Genomic DNA, 19,451 nt, shown 5'->3' on the forward strand with positions numbered 1-19,451 from the left:
CTGGCGAGAAGAATTTGGGGGTATTGGTGGATGAGAGGCTGGACATGAGCTGGCAACGTGCGCTTGCAGCCCAGAAAGCCAATTGTGTCCTGGGCTGCACCGAAACAAGAGTGGCCAGCAGGTCAAGGGAGGTGATTCTGATCCTCTTCCCCACTCTGGTGAGACCTCACCTGGAGCACTGCATCCAACTCTGGGGTCCCCAGCATAAGGACACGGACCTCTTCAAGCAGGTCCAGAGGAGGGCCATGAAGATGATCAGGTGGCTGGAGCATCTCTCCTGTGAAGACAGGCTAAGAGAGTTGGGGTTGCTTAGCTTAGAGAAGGCTCTGGGAAGACCTTACAGCAGTCTTCCAATATCAGAAGGGGGTCTGCAGGACAGCTGGAGAGGGACTTTTCACAAGGGCATGTAGTGATAGGATAAGGGGTAATGGCTTTAAACTGAAAGACTGTAGGTTTTGATCAGATATGAGGAAGAAATTCTTTACTGTGAGGGTGGTGAGACACTGGAACAGGTTGCTCAGTGGATTCCCCATTCCTGCAAATGCTCTAGGCTAGGTTGGATGTCTCTTCGAGCAACCTGGTCTAGTGGAAGGTGCCCCTGCCCATGTCAGGGGGATTGGAACAAGATTATCGTTAAGGTCCCTTGCAACCCAAACCATTCTATGATTCTGTGACAACTATCAGGGGCTGTTGACATGGCCCCAGCTGCGCCAACACGCCCCTCAAACCCACAGCCCCTCACAAAGTTTAGCAGAGATAAGCAGATGACTCCCCAAATTGCAACAAGACCCTTGTCCTCTTCCAACACTTTCATACTGAAACGTATGTCCTTTTAGGATATTTACACGGGATGCAGATGTCCTTTCGGAAGCCGTAAGAAAATCGTCCCTTTGCAAGCTGTCACCTCAGACTTGGAAGGTGTTAAGCGAGGCACCCTGCAGTCCAACGCTCCCCTCAGCTCCCTGTGCATCCTTGTCATTCGTGCCCGCAGAGCGCTACACTTCGCGGCCTCCCTGCCGGTTCGTGTGCGTTCCTGTGGGCAGCGGCAGGGCCGGGGGCAGGGCCGGGAGCGGGGCAGGGGCGGGGGCAAGGGCGGGCGGGCGGCGCGGGGCAGGCAGGGCCCCAGCGCCCGCCGGGCGGCGCGGCGGACGGAGGCGGTGGAGGGGGCGGAGAGGAAGGAGGAGGAGGCGGGCTCGGCAACGCACACGCCGCTCCCGCCGTGCTTGGCTTAAATAAGGCGGCGCCGGTGCAAGCCGCGTTCAGCCGTGGTCGCCGCTGCCGCCGGAGGTGAGCGGGGTTCGGGGGCGCCGCTGCCGGCTGGGCCCGGGGCTGCGGACCTGGCCCCGCTGAGGGGCCGTGGGCTGTCGGGGACGCGCCGCCGAGAGAGGCGGGCTGGGCCTGCCGGGGCCGCCGCCGCGGGGCCGGGGTGGCCTGCGCGGCCGCTGTCACCCGCGGGGCCGGGCGGTCCCGTCCTGTCCCGCCGCCGATCCCCGCAGGCTGCCGCTTTCCTTCCCGCCCCGCAGTGGGACCAGCGTCCCGCGGAGCCGGCTCGGCTTCCCCTCGCACAAAAGCCTTCAGGAGACCGTAGCCAGCTGCCTCCGGCCTCCCCCCGGCGCTGCGGCAGCTCGGGCTGGCCGGGCATTGTTCGGGCCGGCGCTGCCCCGCGCCCCGCACGGCCCGGCCTGGCGGGGGAACGGCTCGGGCGGGCCGAGCAGCAGGTAGTGGGGCTGACCCGGGGGCTCGGGTCCGGTCAGCTGCCGGACCTTGCCTTCAGTGAGGTTGTTCTTTCGGGCACGAATGCGGCATGTACTTGAAGCAGCTTCTTTCTTTTTTTCTTCTTTTTAAGCAGTTTAGGGCGCGTATGGAAACGCAGCGTGAGGCAAAGTGGCCTAAAATGGAAGGTTGAGGGGCTTTGACTGCAGACCTCCTCTGCTGTTAGGTAGGACTCGCAGTGCTACAGCGCAGGGATTTAGCCTGGTTACACGACGCTTTTGTTCTAGGATGCATACATTTCTTGTTCCTGTTGAACAGGAATTGCAACACTTGAAGCCTTCTGAATTTCTAAAGGGCATGTCTGTGAGCTGTCTGGGGTATTACGGACACGCTCTTGGACTAAGTAATGCATCTGAACATGTGCCTCACTTCGGTTAGTGTCTGAGATATGATGGTCAGGTCCTGTGATAGGAAAGAGTGACTTCTAAAGCAACTGCTATCGATACCCCATGGTTCTCTGTCTGTACCCAGAACTGTTCCATGTTAGCAGATTTTCATCGACATTGCTTTACAGGGAATCATGCTGTCTCCTGAGCCTGCTCAGGAGTGTTTATGTTTGCCTTTCTGCTTTGGAACGTGCTCTCAAACTCACAAGCTGAGATTTCTCAGCTCAAGGATTTGGATCAGCCTTCTTGGATCAAGAAATCCTGAGTTTAAGAGGGCATCGAGGTTACTGAGAAATACCTTTCTTTTTCTATTGCAACAATAGCAGTATTAATAATGCAAAAACTGATATACAAAGTTCCTCATGGAACTGTTTGCTGTTACTCCCTGACTTTTTAAAGTTTAAGGATATGTATCTTGCTTGTATTGGGATATGAAAATATTTGAAGGATGGCTGACGGGAAAAACTTAAAGCTTGTCATTACAAGTAACTGTTGTGTGAAGTGTACTCAATTCTAGGTCTTGAGCAAACGGCCGTAGCCTAGTCTGAGAACTACATGACTATAATGAATTTACAAAGGCAGCTTCTAAATTTGGTAGATGTTGTTTTACAACTACAAATTGGCCAACGTGAGGTTTGAAGTAAGTCTCCCTTCTTGAGGAGGAAACCCCCAAATAGCCTTTTGATTCAAGGACAAGTATAAGGTTGGTATCAGTGGAAAACCAGCCAGCAATCTGAAATGGAAGGAAAGACAATTTTGAAATAGTTGTTTGGGTAAGCGACTCTTCTTTTTCTCGAGCAAAGTCTGTGTAGCTGGTTATCCTATCTCATCACTCCACTAGAAGTGAATACTGCATGGGATTTTCTGGAGGAGACAGAGGTGAGTTATACCTTCCCTGTCCTGCGTGTGTTGCTCTCCAGTGGGGAAGAATAAACAGTTTCTTCTCTCTCTCTTTCCCTTCCAAGAAAACAACACTTTGACTAATGCGAGCAACAGAAGGTAATAGTAGGTTTCTGTACTTTGTTTTGTTTTTCTAGATCTTAGTAATATGGCTGATTGAAGTGGGTAGACTCAACTAGACTAATGGCATGAAGTTTTTTGAATGTGCAGCAGAGGGAGAGAGATATTCTGGCCCAAGGAATACATTGCTTGATAAATTGGGTTTCTGGTGGTCTTATGAATAGACTGCCTGCCATATCCTGCTTCCCTGCTGTGCTAAATTACAAGTTCAGATACGTTAAATATTTTACTCTGGTAAATACAATCAGTGGTAACTCCACAGAAATCCTCGCAAGTAAGAGGGACAAATGTTTGTTCATTGGCAAATGGTTTTGCATGGGAGTTTACAGTGCTGTATGGCTCAGGGAAGCTTTGCTGTACAGCATTGACCTTTACAGGCTGTAGAGGGGACCCTGGCTACAGATGGGGGGCTTGCATTTCTGCAGATCCTACCTGACTCCTCAAACAAGGACATTTGATAATAACATAAGGCTCTCTTTCTGCCTTTCATGTTGGGAGTTATTCATCTACATAGGGTAAAATATGGTTCCCTGCCTATGGCAGGGAGCTGGGAACTAAATAATCCAACCCAAACCATTCTATGACAGTAAAATTCTTCTTTTTCGTTACGATTCGAATCTTAGTATTACTGGTAGTTTGTTGACTGAAAACAGCTTGCATGGTTTTATAGAGATGTAGAGGAAAAATGGTTTTTACTTTTGTAGTTGGACCATTTAAGGGTTATAGCAGAACACTGTTATGTCCTGTTTCCAGCAGAGAACTTGCCTTTTTGTGTGAATTACTGTTTTTGAACCCAGAACTCTTAAGCTGTAGTTTGGTACTGCTTGTGCCATGTTTTAAAAACTTGGCCTCTGCAGTTGGATTGCAGTAATAGTCTGGTAAGGTTGAATTGGTTTCCTAGGAAAGCTAGAAGAAAATGCTTACTATCACTGACTCAGAGGAAATGCAGGCATACCTTAATACCTGAGGTCAAAAAGTTACTTGATTTGTTTTACTCCTTGTGCTGCTGGTGTTGGGAGGTCACTCAGTGAACCAATTGCTTTTCATAAATTATTGATCTGTCCAGTCTCGTAGAGTTAAGGAATATGTTTTTTAAAACAACCTTCTCAATGTAAACACTATCTAGTGTGATGCAATGGGGCTTAGTATGCCTGACCCAGGTTGTCTTCTGCAAGACTTCAGGTGTCATAAGTATGACTAAGAAACTCATTCTCATGGAGTCTCAGGTGAGCGCTTGAAGCATGTGTTAACTTGATGTTGCATACTGGGTTTTCTGAGTAGTAGCTTTTTCCTGGGAGGAGTAGAATGAATAAGTTGGTATGATCTACTCAAGCTGTTACGGCACAAGAAAGCTGCTGGCTTGTAGCAATGTGCTTCTGTAGGGTGGTTTTCATCTTTACTGTATTTGGATTGATGTTACATTAACAGAGCAGTACTATGATGTAATTGCAAATCAGAGTTGTAGGGATGTAATTCTGATGGATAGCAGTTTAGGTTGCAAAATAAGTGTTTGTAAGCATCTTCTCTGGTTTTTGAAGGTGAGAAACCAGTAAGACTGTATAGTGACATTGTGTGTGTATGGGCATGGATTAAAAGTAACTTAAATCAATCACTGTCTGAAAGGTTTTAGTGGCGAGTATTGGTTTTCCTTAATGCACAGGGTTACCAAGTGCTGCTGGAGGACTGTAATTGCACAAAAGGCATTGAGCAGGTTTTTGTCATGTGATTCTGCTCCTGAACTTGAATAAACTCCAGTGACCTCACTAGTGTGCACTCAGATTACTTGTTGGACATCACTAAGATGCAAGATTCCAGGTGATGTTCCACTTGATTGCAAGAGGATTGCAGTCAAATGTCTGAAGACAGGGCTGTGACTTTCCTTTTAGATAGGAACAGAACGTTGAGACATCACTATCAGATGCAGTGCTCTGTAAAGGTTGCAGCAGGAGTCTTAACTTCAGTGGCAGCTTATGAAGTAAATCATTGTGGCCCAACTGATGGGTCTGAATCCAGCTTCTAGGGTGTTTCACTGCAGATCTGCCTTGTCATAAATGCAGAAACAGAAGCTGAACCTGCAGAGGCACCTGAACCCCACTACATGAATGCCCTCTGGTTGCTTAGAGCCAGACTGAACAGGAGTTGGATGGGGGGAATGAATGTTAAGGACCTGATGGTTCTTCTCTGAGCATGGGATATGTTCCTTACTGACAGCTTTGTAGTTCCTCCCTTTTTACTCCTGCAGGAAAGGAAATTTGTCAGTTACTGCTTTAAAAGGAGGATTTATAGCTCTGTTGCTTGGCTTGGTGAACTTGGTAATTCTGGATGAGATATTTGGTGGTTGTTTTTGTTTTTGTTTTGTTTTGTTTTTTAGTTGGGGAGGGGGCAGGGAATGAGGTATACATGGAGGAGGAGGGCAGAGTAGGGGATCGGGCAGTTCAATAGTTCTTGGTTTATTCAGGAAAGTCTTCTGTGGCTGAGGAGAGACTGTCACATCATGCATGATATGAGAGGCTGCACCAGAGGAGGCATCTTGCTGTCCTATTTGTGTTATACAGGACTTAAACTGGCGTTTCTCCTTCACATCTCAAATACTGAAGCTCCTTTGCTGTATCTCGAGGGTGACTGTGGTTTGCTTGCTGGCTGCAGTTTGGCGAAGTCACAGGTGTTTGCAAGACCTCAGTGGAGTTACTGCCTTGACTGCAGGGCAGAGGCAGAAAATCCTTGGAGAACTTGCATGCAGTGTTTGGAGTTGCATGGCTTAATGTGTTATTATTGCAACAGTCCATCACTTTCCCTGGCTGTGCTGTCATGTTTCCATCTGGGAGCTAATGGTTGTCTGGTCATCGAGACAAGAATTGATCTAGTTGAGAACTAGCATCACAACTAACCCAGGAAAATGGTGTTTGCCAGATCACCTCCCTAGTGATGCCATCAGATGACTGCCTAGCCAGCATGGAGGGGGTTGTGGGAGCATTTATCTAGGACAGGTTGGACTGACTCAAATTTAAGCTGACTGTAAATGCAGCTGATATTAGGATTATGTATTCTATTCAGACAAAAGGATTTCTCTGGTTAATAGCAAAGCTATTTGTTGTAACCTTTTTGATATGTAATAAAGGAGCTAGAACATGATTCTGCGCTTGCTCTTTCAAAGGTTGAGTGGAGAAAGGCTTAAGTAAAACAGATCTATGGGAGCTGTGCAGTGTAACCTGTAAGAGTTACAAGAAAAGAAAGAAAACAGTTGTAAGAAAACAACAAACTGCGATGGCGGTATCTGCCAGGACAACACAAAGGTATATGGGTGGCTGGCTCCCTGTTCCAGCATGTCATAGTAAAAACATTTTAGTGCCATATTGCTCACAATAAGAGGTAGGCAAATTGTCTTGTAGCTTTCTCCCGCCTGTAAGAGGCTGTAGAAATAACATAGCCTCTTCTACACCACGTGGTGGACCTGCCTTTATGGCAGGCAATTGCAGTGCTCTGGGCTGTTCATCTAAATATAAGAATAGAAAGGAAGAGAGGCTATTGGTCCTTGGGGTTGTTTTCTTTGCTATACAGAAGCTGACGGCTGCTCCTGTTCTCTTCCGTTGCACTCGAACGATGTCTGGCTATGGATAGACAATAGGCAGGCTGCTGCCCACTGTAAATAGACCATTGTACGCCGAGAGTAGGAGCAGCAAAGAACGGCACAGTCGTGCCAACTTGGGTCGTTGCCTTGAGATACTGGCTCTGCTGTAAAGAATGAGTCTTGGGTGCTGCAGGGTGTGCGTGTGTGAGCAGAGAGAGCTGGCATTGTCTGAGCCTTACATATCAATTCAGTTACGGAGTTCTGTGAGTTCAGAGGGATGCCTACTTCGGCTGGATTTTGGGAACTGTTTCTGTGGTGGTGGTCAGGAGAGGTAGCTACCTCTGAAGTAGTTTTGCCTTGTTATCAAAACCACTTTGCCATATCTGTCTGGTCGTGTTTCTGAGAGACCAAAGTCTCCTGGTTGCATTGAGAAAAAAGTGCTTTTGAGCTCAATTCTGCAGGGTTTGGGCTTGGTTTTGTTTTGGTTTTGTGGTGGTTTTTTTTTTTCTACATGTAACGACCTGAGTATCACAGACTGGTACTTTTCATTTGGATCTTCTTCCTTTGGGTCTTCAGCTGTCTCAAACTGGGGCAGAGCTACTGAGTCCACCTTGTGGTCCAGATCCTGTCTGGTGAGAAGCAATTGCAGGACCTGAATTTGTGAAGAGATCATGGCTTTTATGCTTGTCTTGAGTGAGCAAATTTAGCTGGGTCCTTCCTTGAGGACAAGGACTGAAATCCAGATCCACACTCCACTGTGATCTTTTTATCTCAATCTAAAGGCTCTAAACCACTCTCCTTGGTCATGGTGAAAACCCTGGATGTCTGATGTGGTTGGAGTATGAGCCAAGTAAATATTGAGATGGCTGAAAGAAGGCTGGGAGGCACTGAAGTCTCCTTTCTTGATGGGCCATATTTAGATGCATATGTTAAGAATGTGAATTTATTCTCCCTGTTCCATCTAGCTTTGCCTTAAATACAGAAAACAAGAGCTGATGTGATTTAACAGGTAGTGTTAAAGCCAGGAATTGCTTAGTCTTGCAGAAAACTCTGCCCTCACCTTGTTTTTTTGTGCTGATGAGGCAGAAGGTATAATAAAATATAATCAATATAAACATAAGCCGTAAAATGTATTATTATGTACCAGATAACCTGTGGTATAACTGCTCAAGAAGGATTTTTATGACAACTCTACAGCTGCTCTACAAAGAGCTGGTCAAGGAAATGAAAAGCAGTGTTGTGCATCCCTTCTCTTCACCTCGGCTGAAATCTTAGCAGCTCCTTGACTACAGTGGGACTCTTGCATGAATGAAATGATGATGTTTACTTCAGTTCTTATTAGCTGTAATGGCACCACAGCCTTTTTAAGGAGTAATTAGAATTACATTGCATTCCTAAATCATAATGTGTGTGTGGGACACTTCATGACTAATGCAGATAGGAAAGCAATTTTAAAAGTCCAACATGCTTTGTGGAGCTTGAAGAAGAAAAAGCTACGCTTGCTTTTAGCCCTTACACACATCAGAGCCCCCTTTTTTCTAGTTTCATGACATAGTGTCTATGATATATGCAAAACTTAACTTGTAAGTAGAGACTTCATTGTTGCTGTGATTTGTGTTTTTTTTTTCTTTTTTGTCTTACTGTTCATCTGCGTATATTAAAACTTAAGAAGTAGTTTTCATGGTGCAATGCTAATGAACATAATTTGATGCATAGAAAGCAACAGTATGATATTCTAACTATTAAGCCAGTAACTGATTTTTTTTTTAATAAAATTTAATACCAAGGGAAGGTGAAGAACTTGTTAATATATTCAGGTTTTTTTCTACCTTCCATCCACTGATGTGTTGTGGATTTTGAGTACAGTCTGCTGTGTATCACAGTGCAAATAGCCAAAAGGCATTTCTGTAGTGGCCCTGCACTGCATATCTAGGTGATGCAGTCCTGTGCTGTACAGCTATGCCAGGAAAGAAAAGGGAGGGTGGGGGAGAGGGCAATGTCTGCAGGCTGGGGAACACTCCATGGGTCCAGGACTGTTCCAGAGGTGGAACTTGACTCTGTCCTGACACTACCCCCATCCATGACCTTACTTCAGCCTGTCCTGTTAACATTGTGAAACCACGGGCTCTTTGAACTAATTTTATGCTTTTCTGCTGTCTCTAGCAAATCCTTGTCCAAATACTGGTTAGACTTTATATGAACTAGACTGCTCTTCTGTTACCTGGTTGAAAAACTGCAGCAGTAAAGATTTCAAGGTTGGACTGTAAACTAGAGGTTTTCCTGTAGAATTATGAAATCTTAACCTGATACGGTTGGTTTTAAAACTAATAAACATATAATTCTACCTATATGGATTTTGGAGCCTCCTATGCTGCCATCCTGAAGCAGTGCATTGTTACACAGTATGTTGTAGCTGTTTAAACACATCTTCTGACATTCTTTAGGGCCTTGTTTAATTTTATCGTCCATAGGAAATTGCTAGGACCTAAATTGCCGAAGTAGATACATCTCTGCTCTTCAAGCAAGCAGGGAAGCGCTGCTCGCTGACAGTGGCCGTTGCCGGCCGGCCGCGGGAGTGAGGGCCCCGATCCCCGGTGCCAGCCGCGCTGCCGCCCGCGCCAGTGCCCTCCGGCCGGCGGTGGGGTGACGGGCTGCGGCTCCCATTGGCCCCGGGCGGGCCTCCTGCTTACCTCTCACCTAGTGGGCACGGGCTGGTGGGTTTGGCATGTGACAAACGTCCCGGGAGACCTTGGCTGTAGAGGAGAGCACCAGCTGAGCGGACTGCAGTCCGTTTTTTTTCCCTGCAGCTGGTTCTTGCTGTGGAATATCCGTGTCAGTGAGTGCTGGCGGGGAGCAGCCTCTTGCAGCTCTTCCTTCTGTGTGAACGTGACAAATTAAATGTGCTTCCTGTGCTTGATTGTACTGTCGTGTGCTGCTGCCTTGGGCCTCATTTGACGCAGCTTTAGTCTGCCTCATGACCAGAGATAAATTGCTGGCATGGTGCTGGGAGAAATAGGAAACTTGCTAGTAGCATAGGGGAGCTATGGGAGGATATTGGCTTTGAAGGCAGCTTGCTGTGCTGACCTTTCTGTGTGTGACTGAAAGGAGAGTAGGAAAGAGTTTATTTTACTGGACTTAAATGAGGAAAAATCCTGCTCCTGCTACGCTACTATAGGATTAGGATGCTCTTTGTTATATGCAGGCAAGATAACCTGTGTCCCTGCCTGTCCTCTCCCAGACTTCCCTGTTTGACACTTAACTGTTTAAATAATCTTACAGTACAGCTACTCTACAAATAACTATTTTACATTTGTGAAATGCTCTCCTTTTCCAAAACTTTTGGGGTTTGTTTAATTTTAATGCAGACTCTGTTAAAAGCAATATTAAAACCCTGAAGAAATTCCCTCCTTTCATCCCCACCTGTTTTTCTAGAATATGAACCAATAATTGCTTGCTTAGTAGCAGCACAGAAGTCTAAACATACTGCCTGTCTACTAGCAGATCTAGTTATTTTGGTAGTGGGAAGCCAGTAGGAAAAAGCATTTATTGTGCTCATACAGCAACAGGGAATCAGACGGGGATTTCAGATTTTTTTTTTCTTTTTGTGCAACTTTCTTTTATACCAACAGATTCCAGCATTGGAACAACTGCACTGAACTGCAATGCAAGCACATGAGTTGTTTAGATACCTACGAATGCCAGAACTTGGGGATGTCAGACAGTATGTGCGCACCCTTCCGACAAATACGCTGATGGGCTTCGGTGCTTTTGCTGCTCTCACGACCTACTGGTATGCAACAAGACCAAAAGCACTAAAACCACCATGTGATTTAGCAATGCAGTCTGTGGAAGTAGAGGTAAGTGTCACTTGATGGATGCTGTAGTTCACTGAAATTTGAAGCTTAGATGCAGCATTGAAAGAGACCAAACAGTTGATTTACATAAGTGTTTCTAAACTTACTGTGTGTGGGCGATACATTTCTGAAATATGGCTTGAACTCATTATTTTGGCTTTCTGAATTTGAAAGCAGCTTGAGGGTTGAGGTCATAGTGGCAATAACTAGCATGGGAGAAAAAGACTGTGCTGAGACAACTAAGCTTCTGATCTGACTGGTAGCAGGTAACTTGTTCATTTTAGAAGTAGCACAGTGTAATTTTCAATTCCTTGCCGTGTGTTTAGGTGATGACCTATTAAATTAGGTCTGGGGGTCAGAGTATGTATGCTGGTATATACTGATTAGGCTAATACTTTACTGTTATTTTTAGTGTATAATAGCTGACATATGAGACTTTATATTGGGTTACAAGCATGAAGAGTGTACTAATTGTCCTCAGATGATCTGTGGAAAGAAATATTAGTCTGCCAAGAGATCTCAGCCATAGAGTAAATTGAAACTAAACCAACCACCCGCTAAGCTCTGCATATGCCAGCTTAGCTTTTGTCTTATGCTTTTTAGAGGTAGACAGTTACTGTTAGGAGGTAGCATTTAAAAGTGAAGTTAAACACACAAACAGTCTGACTGGGAGAAACTGTTGCTTTATAAGCAAATATAGACAACTGATTACAAGGCTGAGGTTTCTTGAGCAGTGGTTATATTGATTCCCCTTGTTCACTACAGCATCAAGACTACTTTTTCTTTCAAGAGTACTTCTGTGTTTCTTCAGGGTAGACAAGGTGTCTTCTTTTGAAGGAAGGAGACAGCTTTGAAAGGTTGTGATCTTCAAGGGAGATACTTATAAAATGTAGGATTGAAAAGCTGACATCTTTTTGAAGTAGTCTTTATTGTCAGAAACTATAGATTTTTTTTATATATATATATACTTTCAACTGTAGCTTCTCTTTAGAGCACATTCTTCTGCGTGAATAGACAGCCTCTAGTTGTCCTATATCAAATGCAGTTAACATGACTCTTGTGCTTAATAGTAGATGTGACTACAACCTGAGGTAAACAAATGTGGTGGAGCAGTTTGAAATTTACAGTAGGTCAACTTCATGAACTTGAGCAAAGCAAACTCCTGTCATAGCCTCAAATTGGGCACTGTTTTCAATGTTTCATGATACTGACATGGAGGAATGACACATTACTTGGCCCTTCCATTCAGAAGTTTAGTAAGTACCATTATTCCCTAATCTCAGTAAGCATACAGTAAGCTTACTGACACAACAGTCATGCTGCTATAGCAAGTAATGGTCTGCCTCTAGAAGTACACAAAGTACAAAAAGATGCTCTGGCAATGTGATAACTGCCAAAATTCCTCTTTTCAAGCAACATATGTAGAGTAAGGATCTAGATATTAGATCTTCTCTTGGTGACCTTTTCCAATCCTGACACCAGCCACTTAGACAGTGGGCTGAATTGTCTTTGTTGCTGGAATAAACTAGCAGTGAAAAGTTTCCACTGTGCAGGGCCTCACTAGTCAATATAGACCTCAGCAGATTTTGGGGGGGCATTGCATTTTAAGATGGTAAAACAGTGGCTCTTAACTGTCCATAAACCCAGTGACAAATGCATATTTGTTTGAGACTCTTTACAGCAGTCTCAGTTCACTGCCTTTATCTCTTCAAGCTAAATTACTTGTCACTGCTGGATTCTGAGACTGAAATTACTGTTTGGTGCTATGAAACTTCACTAAGCTACTTAGTGCATCATCGATCCATATTATACTAATTATCATTGGCTCTCTGATCAGAGCAAGATAGGTATAACAGCATTATTTTTCATTACCTCTTTAGAAAATACATTTTAATAAGAAGATAGAAGAGTAATAAAACTTAAATGGAAAACAGCTGGTGTGTTAGCAGGTGATAAGAGTTCAAACTTGGAGAATGTGTTGAAATGAGCAAGATCAATCCAGTTTTGTTCACTTTAAGGGCTGCATCTGAAGTGTTAATAATTTGTAAACTGTACCAAACTGATCAAATGAGAACCTATGTTTCGAAGCAAATTTCAAGTGTATGTTGGAATTGGTAACAAGACTGTAATACAGTGCTTGGGATTCAGTTTCTCACTACATTTTTCTTGGAGTTTAACTTCACATACTTCATTTTCTTATGTATATGTTAAGATGTCACTTCCACAGGGAAAAAATAATCAAATACTGCTCTCAAATTGTCTTCACATCTTTTTTTTTTTTTCTGCCTAAACAATACAGTGTTAAAAGGACTGAGGACTAAACAATGTGCTCCAAAAAAGACATGACAGAAGGCAGTGCCTCTTCTCTACCATTTTAATATCTAATCTACCTGTTCACTAATAATAACAATTTTGAACTAGAAGAAAACTTTGACGTAATTGTTACTTGTGATTTATTTCCTTGGCCTCTAACAAAGTTAAGTGAAGTCATTAACTGGAGAAGGGTTTCTACATGTTCTGATAACAAATCTTTATATAGGAGGAAAAAGATCCTATTTACTGCTGTTCCAGGTCACTTCCCATCTCTGGAAAGCTTTGATTTGGTAGGCCAGCACCCAGTGACCCATCTGATCCATCACTGGATAAGCATAGAGGTTGCACACTTAGTTGAATGTGGTTACAAAGAGGTGGCAGGGACACCTTCTACTAGACTCGATTGCTCAGAGCCCTGTTCAGCCTGGCCTTGAACACTTCCAGAGATGGAGCATCCACATCTGGATCTGTCTGCTTGTAGATTGCTTGCTCTTTCCACTGGTGACAGACAGCTGAACGTCTTTGGCTATTGACTTTGAGTGCAAGTGTATGGCTGTCAAATATATTAAACCTTGTTTAAACTTCTATTTGTCCCAAGTTATACTAAAGCATGTAGTGGAATAGAATAGAAATAAATATTAGGATGTCAGTATTTTCTAGTAGAGTAAGATTTTGGATTTGTGACTGGCTTTTTTGTTCCCTTAAGACATTCATATATGGAGAGAGATATTCAGCTCATGAAAGCTTTTAAGCCTTCTTACATTCTTCTGATACATTACCAGAATTCTAACATGCCTTGTCTTTCAAGAATCACTTGATTTAGATGTGTGCTTGTCTTCCTGTGATCAGTGGTGCACACTCACCTAGGGATTAGCATGCCTAAAGTTACATGGTTGTTTTGAAAACTCTGGTTTATACTACTTGCTGCTCAGAATATGCATGTTGGTGATCTAAGCACCACTTGCTAGTATACCTTCCCTCTCAGGTAAAGGGAAATTCAGTCTCTTTCCTTTGAGGCGTGGTGGAACCCACAGTGTATTTTGACACTACTGCGAATCCTAAACAGTGTGTCATCCTGTGTCAACGAGAAGCAAACCTGTGGCTTGAACAAAAGCAGCTATTTTATATGACCTGAGTAGGAGCTGACAGAGTGATATATACTTCTGTTCTAGACTAAATCTGTTTCCTTTAGCTGCTGCTATTCTGAACCAATGCCAAGGTTTTACTTAATGTCCAGCACTTGATGTCTAACGGGTTAATTTCCTGCAACAATCTGAGCTGCTGCGAGGGCTGCTCTACACAAGTTAACTAGAAACTCTTCTTGCATTAATCAGATTTTATTGCCTGGTTCCTTAAGAACACTTTGTTAAAACTGGCAACTCTTTTGGACCGATCTGTTAGATCCCATTCAGATAACTTGTGTGAAGTCAGCCGTGTATTCCAGTCCTGAGGTTCAGATGTTTGGTGGTTGTAATACCAGTGATTCTTAGACAAGTTTGCTGCAAACAGAACTTGATATTGCACAAGTATTCTGGATAAGGACCATTTGGACAAGCTCTTAAAATAGTAGTTCTTGCTACTCTCAAGCAAAATGTAGACCAATTCTGTTTTCTAGTAGATAAGTTAATTTAAACCTTGCCTTACATCCCTAGTTTGACCTTCAGCATATCTGGGAGTATTTTGCTGCATCAATAACATTGAACTCCTTATGGTCTTCACACAAGGAACTGCGTGTTTTTCAGCAAAGTTCTAGGGCTATTGAAAATCCAGTTAATTCTACCTTACTATGGGAAAAAGAACAAAGTAAACAAAACTTTAAAGGTTATATTTCCCTTTACTGAAAATTCCTAAGAACTGATGGGATCTCTTCAACAGTAGTCTGTTATAGTTTCTCTTTTTTCAGGACAGTGCTATCAGTCCTATGTCTAAGCAGTGTGCTGTCTGATAACTCTCATCCTCAAATTTGGTTGGTGACCCAGGCCCTGCAAAAACTGCTTTTGTGGTGCTGCATAATAGGGCTTGTAAACAAACCGGTACTAGCTCACATGAAGAGAAAGAAATACTTCTTGACTGTTGCTAAGTAATGGCTTAGGATATTGTATTTCACTTGATGCAGAAATTACAGCACCTCAAACATAGTACATGTGATATACTGCACTTGTTGATGTTACCTGTGGCCGTGGCAACAAACTACTTAGTGATCTTCCTCAGTTTAGCTCCAGAGGTGGCAAAACTGGGAAAATCTAGAAGCTGACCTTGGTTATCCAATATCTGAGAAATCAGTGCAAAAGTCTTCCTTTTCTTTCCAGGCTGAGACATGTATTAGTGATCTGTTAATTTCCTCTAGAGTAGATGTTGGTCTGAGAGCAAGTGTACTCTTGAATTTCTAATGTTACAAATTTTTAGAGGTGAGCCGCTCATTAAGTTGTTCTGGGTCACGTTCACATGTACGTTTCGGCTCCCTGTCAAAGGAGTGGCAAGCACTGCATTACGCATAGTGTTTTGCTAGAACAAGTTAGACTTGTTTAAGTGTAAAAATATTTTTTTCCTCTCTCTGTGCCTTTAATGTGCTAGCTCATTTCTGTGGACATGGGCAATATGATATCTTCTGCAGATAAAACTGTGTTTATGTAGCTTATACATACAGATGATGTCTGGCCTTCCAGGATACTTCAAAAACAGGAAAAGAAACCAATGGCCATGAAGAACCTATGACTGCATATGAGCAGATTTTTGATGTTGTGGATGATAGACAATCCAGACACAGATTTAGTTAGCCCAGGACTAGACTTTATGAAAGAGCCAGATATTGACTACAACCACTGATAGAGAGAAAAATCTTATGAAGTTTTTACTCAAGACCCTCTGTTTAACCAGCTGGGCTCTTTTGATAAGAACTTGCTTGTAGGTGTCTGTCATCATAACAGGGCTAATAACTGTGGCCCAATAGTAATTGCATAGCTGCGATTTGTGAAACTTGATTGCTATAAAATGAGATTATTTAATCAGTCACTCTAAAAAAGTGTTAAAACTGAACTGTTAAATTCTTGTATTGACTTCCAATTATAGCCTATGTGAATGTTCACCTGCTGAAAAATTATGTTAATTCTCAAGGTAGTATATTGTCTTGATTGCATTTAAATAGATCAGGAGGAAACCCTTTTTGTAAGATGGAACTTAAATTGGATTAAAGGGCTCTATTTTTATCTGGAACAGAATATTTTACTTATGAGAACACTTGTTTAGGGTGTTGGTGACCATCCTTAAAATCATTTAGGTTTTGAAACCACAGATTCAAATGTGATTATATTCTGTAATCTTAATTAGAAAAGGAGATGAGGATTGCAGCGTTAATGTTCTGTGTAGAGAACTCTGAGGCTGGAGTGATTTTTTAGAAAGCTTGATGAAATTAATTATGCTATATACTGCACTAATAGAGTAAAACATTTTTTAAGAAAAACTGTCTGACAAAATGCCCGTTGACAGTCTTTAGTATTCTCCTATGTTCTGTCCTGTCATAGGTAGCTGAGGAATAAGATTTTGCCTGACAGGTTTTTGGTAACACAGGGAGCAGTCTGACTCTTGAAACAATGTCCTGGGAAACCTTGCATATCTCTCAAGTTCTCTCAAGAAGAATATGCCAAGGCTTATAACAAAACTTAATGGATGAAGTATTTTTATTCCTTGAAGAAATTCCTGTTCATTTATAGCCAACAAGTGTGTGTAACCTTTCTAATTGATTTTTTTAGGGCGGTGAACGTGCTCGAAGGTCCGCTCTTCTTAACAGTGATGAACTGCTGGTTTACTACTATGATGATGTGAGAACAGCTTATGATATTTTCCAGAGGGGTTTACAAGTATCAAGTAAGTTTAAAATTAAAGATAATATTTTCAGTATGTCAGGAACTAGGTATTTGAACTCTTTTGAAATGCAGTTGGGGATAGGGGATCTCTACCTAGCAATACGAAAAAATGTTTTGGATGTGAGGTTTTTTTGAAGGCACATTTAACTGACCTCTTGTGAAGAAGAGTTGTGTGAATAAAGTCTGTGCTGTGTTCTTAGCCTAAATGAACATCTGTGTCTCTGTCCTTTCCCAGCATCCCTCCCTACACCCCTGAAAAAAACTCACCTTTGTTATCTAAAGGTGTCTGCAGAGAATGAAGAGGCTTAACACAGAGAGCGGTGTCAGGACAGAGGAGTCAGGGTTAAATTTTGAGTAACTTTTGATTACTCTTTTTTTTTTTTTTTTTTTTTTTTTTAGATAATGGTCCATGTCTAGGTTTTAGAAAACCAAACCAGCCATATGAGTGGATCCCCTATAAAGAGGTAAGTGGTCTCTAACTTAGTGTTAGACCTGCTTTTGCTTGCTGAGACTGTTGATACAACATCCAGTAATGTGATATAACAAATATGAATTATTTATAAATGCTTTAAAGTAGTAGCAGAATACTACACAAAGGTTCTAGTTCCTATTACAGTGGCTTAGAGGAACAACTTCAAATATGTGCAAGGGAGAGAAAAGAGCATCTCCTGCACTTGGTTTAGTACAGTTTTATTTCAGAATTTTTTGGATTATCTTGGCAGTCTTAAGCATCTTGATGCTGAATTGTTTAGATATTGGACACTGCCTCTGGAGGGCTGCAGCTTTGAAGTAGTGTTCAGAAGCTCAGACTGCTACCACTTTAGGTGCTTGCTTTCAAGAGGCTCACTTTGCATTAGAAGTCCTATCTACAGGTGTTGCTTGGGCTTCTTGACAACTTGTCTCCATAGTGCTGAATGATGGTTGTATAGAGTGTTAATAGACACACTTCTAACTAGCAGCATTCTGCTTCATGATCCCTGAAAATATCTGTATGTAAGTCTCCTTTAACAGCTGTGTGTTTTTAAGTTGTTCCAGTTTAATCAGTTTGTCTTCAAATTTGTGTAAACCTAGCCTATTGCATACTGTTAAGGTCATTAAACACCTGTATGTAGCAGACCTCACTTTTTGCCAAGGTGACTTTGCTGGGAACTTAGGTACAACCTCTCTTCTATTAAAGCTTTTCTGTTTGAGTCACATGACTTAGCATATGACTTGAATCCATGTTATGTGGAAAGAATGTAGAAAATTGCCTTCCCAAGCTTTGTTTATAGAACTAACTGGGTTTTGCCTCCTTGTTCTCCTGCTTTTTGAATGGAGAAATGCTATCCCCAGAGACACTGAATGAAGCAGAAGGATGGCATATGTAGTGCTTGTGTTTGAGCAGAAATCAAGTATTGAATCATTCCAGGGTCACTTCTTGCATTTAACACGGACACAACAAAACACCCTTTTCTGTGTATGTGGCTTAACTTTTTAACACTTTCAAGTCTTGACTGGATTAAGTGTCTCTTCTGCTGCATATTGAGTGCAAGTGTAGTAACTATAATCAGTGCAATGTTTAGGTTGTCAGAGTCACAGAGGACATTCAAAATAGCCTAGAAAACTTCTGTCTCATTCATACCAATTTTTGGTGGTCTTTTGCAAGCCATAGTAAAATAATGTTGAGAGGATTTTGCAATTATAAGCTTGCTCTTATTTTTTTCTTTTTTTTTCTTTTTTTTTTTTTTTTTTTTTTTACCCCTCCAGGTTTCAGACAGAGCTGAGTGTGTGGGCTCTGCGTTACTCCACCGAGGCTTCAAACCATCTCACATTCAGTATATAGGAATCTTTTCACAAAACAGACCTGAGGTAATTTAATTGACAGTGTTTACATTTGTGGTCTAGCTGTTATTGAAATGGCCCACTCCTGTATCTCTTGGCAGTGTACCAAACTTCCCTACTGAGAGCCCCTTTGGTGTTGGAAAAAGGCTAAAGGCTGTCATTGTAGACCTACAAGCCATAGGCATGGCATCTTCAGCTAATAACCAAAACTCGTAATTGGCACAGCTGTTAGTGTCTTATATTTTTGTGGGTTTTTTGCTCCCAGAGCTAAATGCAGAAGGCTGGAGAGCAGGAAGAGAAACAGGGAATCCAGAAGAACTTAATTAATTATCTTCTATTTCCTGGTTATAGAGGAGGCTTGTTTAATAGGTAGCAAATGTAGTACTTAATGAATGTAAACACTACTTGCTTTCTCTTAAAAAGTGACACTAGAGTACAAGATAATTGAAAGTGGTTGGAAGTCACAAGGAGGTGTTTAAACCCTTCAAAACACAAAGAAACACTTAGTGATTAAATATTTGGACAAATAGAACATGGCTAAAGGTGATAATTCTGTCTCTGCCAGAGGCTCTGGGCATAAAGATTCTGGGAGGAACAACTGCTGATGAAGGCAAAAATTGAAAATTAATTTAGTAAAAAGGGGTAGAAAGACTGAAAGTGACATAATTAAAGAAGAAACCTTGAAACAACTACAGGGATAGTCAGATTGATTAGCTAGCGACTATCCATTTTAACCTAGAAGTGGTTCTAGATTGCTGTTTCTAAAAAATATTATGAAATATTTAGTAAGTATATATTCTCTAGACCTGTTTATTAAATCTGTTTAATGGGACTGAATTTCTCTAACCTATGT

The 19,451-nt window shown here is 42.4% G+C and overlaps 1 protein-coding gene across 4 annotated transcripts in view; it reads left to right on the forward strand.

The window, feature by feature from the left end:
- Nucleotides 1-1,194: 1,194 nt before the first annotated feature.
- Nucleotides 1,195-19,451, forward strand: part of ACSL1 (acyl-CoA synthetase long chain family member 1) — a 38,152-nt gene continuing 19,895 nt past the window's right edge. Inside the window, exons 1-6 of one of the 4 annotated variants that reach the window (XM_039388734.1) lie at nucleotides 1,209-1,287; nucleotides 1,850-1,939; nucleotides 10,377-10,604; nucleotides 16,664-16,778; nucleotides 17,177-17,241; nucleotides 18,524-18,625. In XM_039388734.1, the coding sequence (XP_039244668.1) occupies nucleotides 10,410-10,604; nucleotides 16,664-16,778; nucleotides 17,177-17,241; nucleotides 18,524-18,625 (477 nt within the window). In that variant the 5' untranslated portion in view covers nucleotides 1,209-1,287; nucleotides 1,850-1,939; nucleotides 10,377-10,409. Of the gene's footprint in view, nucleotides 1,288-1,615; nucleotides 1,719-1,846; nucleotides 1,940-10,376; nucleotides 10,605-16,663; nucleotides 16,779-17,176; nucleotides 17,242-18,523; nucleotides 18,626-19,451 lie in introns of those variants that run through there. The other 3 variants (XM_039388732.1, XM_027735414.2, XM_027735415.2) reach the window with 3 other exon arrangements.

This window comes from Pipra filicauda, unplaced genomic scaffold (genome assembly GCF_003945595.2).
Source record: "Pipra filicauda isolate LSUMZ 115617 unplaced genomic scaffold, ASM394559v2 scaffold67_size6003252_pilon, whole genome shotgun sequence".
NCBI lineage: Eukaryota > Metazoa > Chordata > Aves > Passeriformes > Pipridae > Pipra > Pipra filicauda.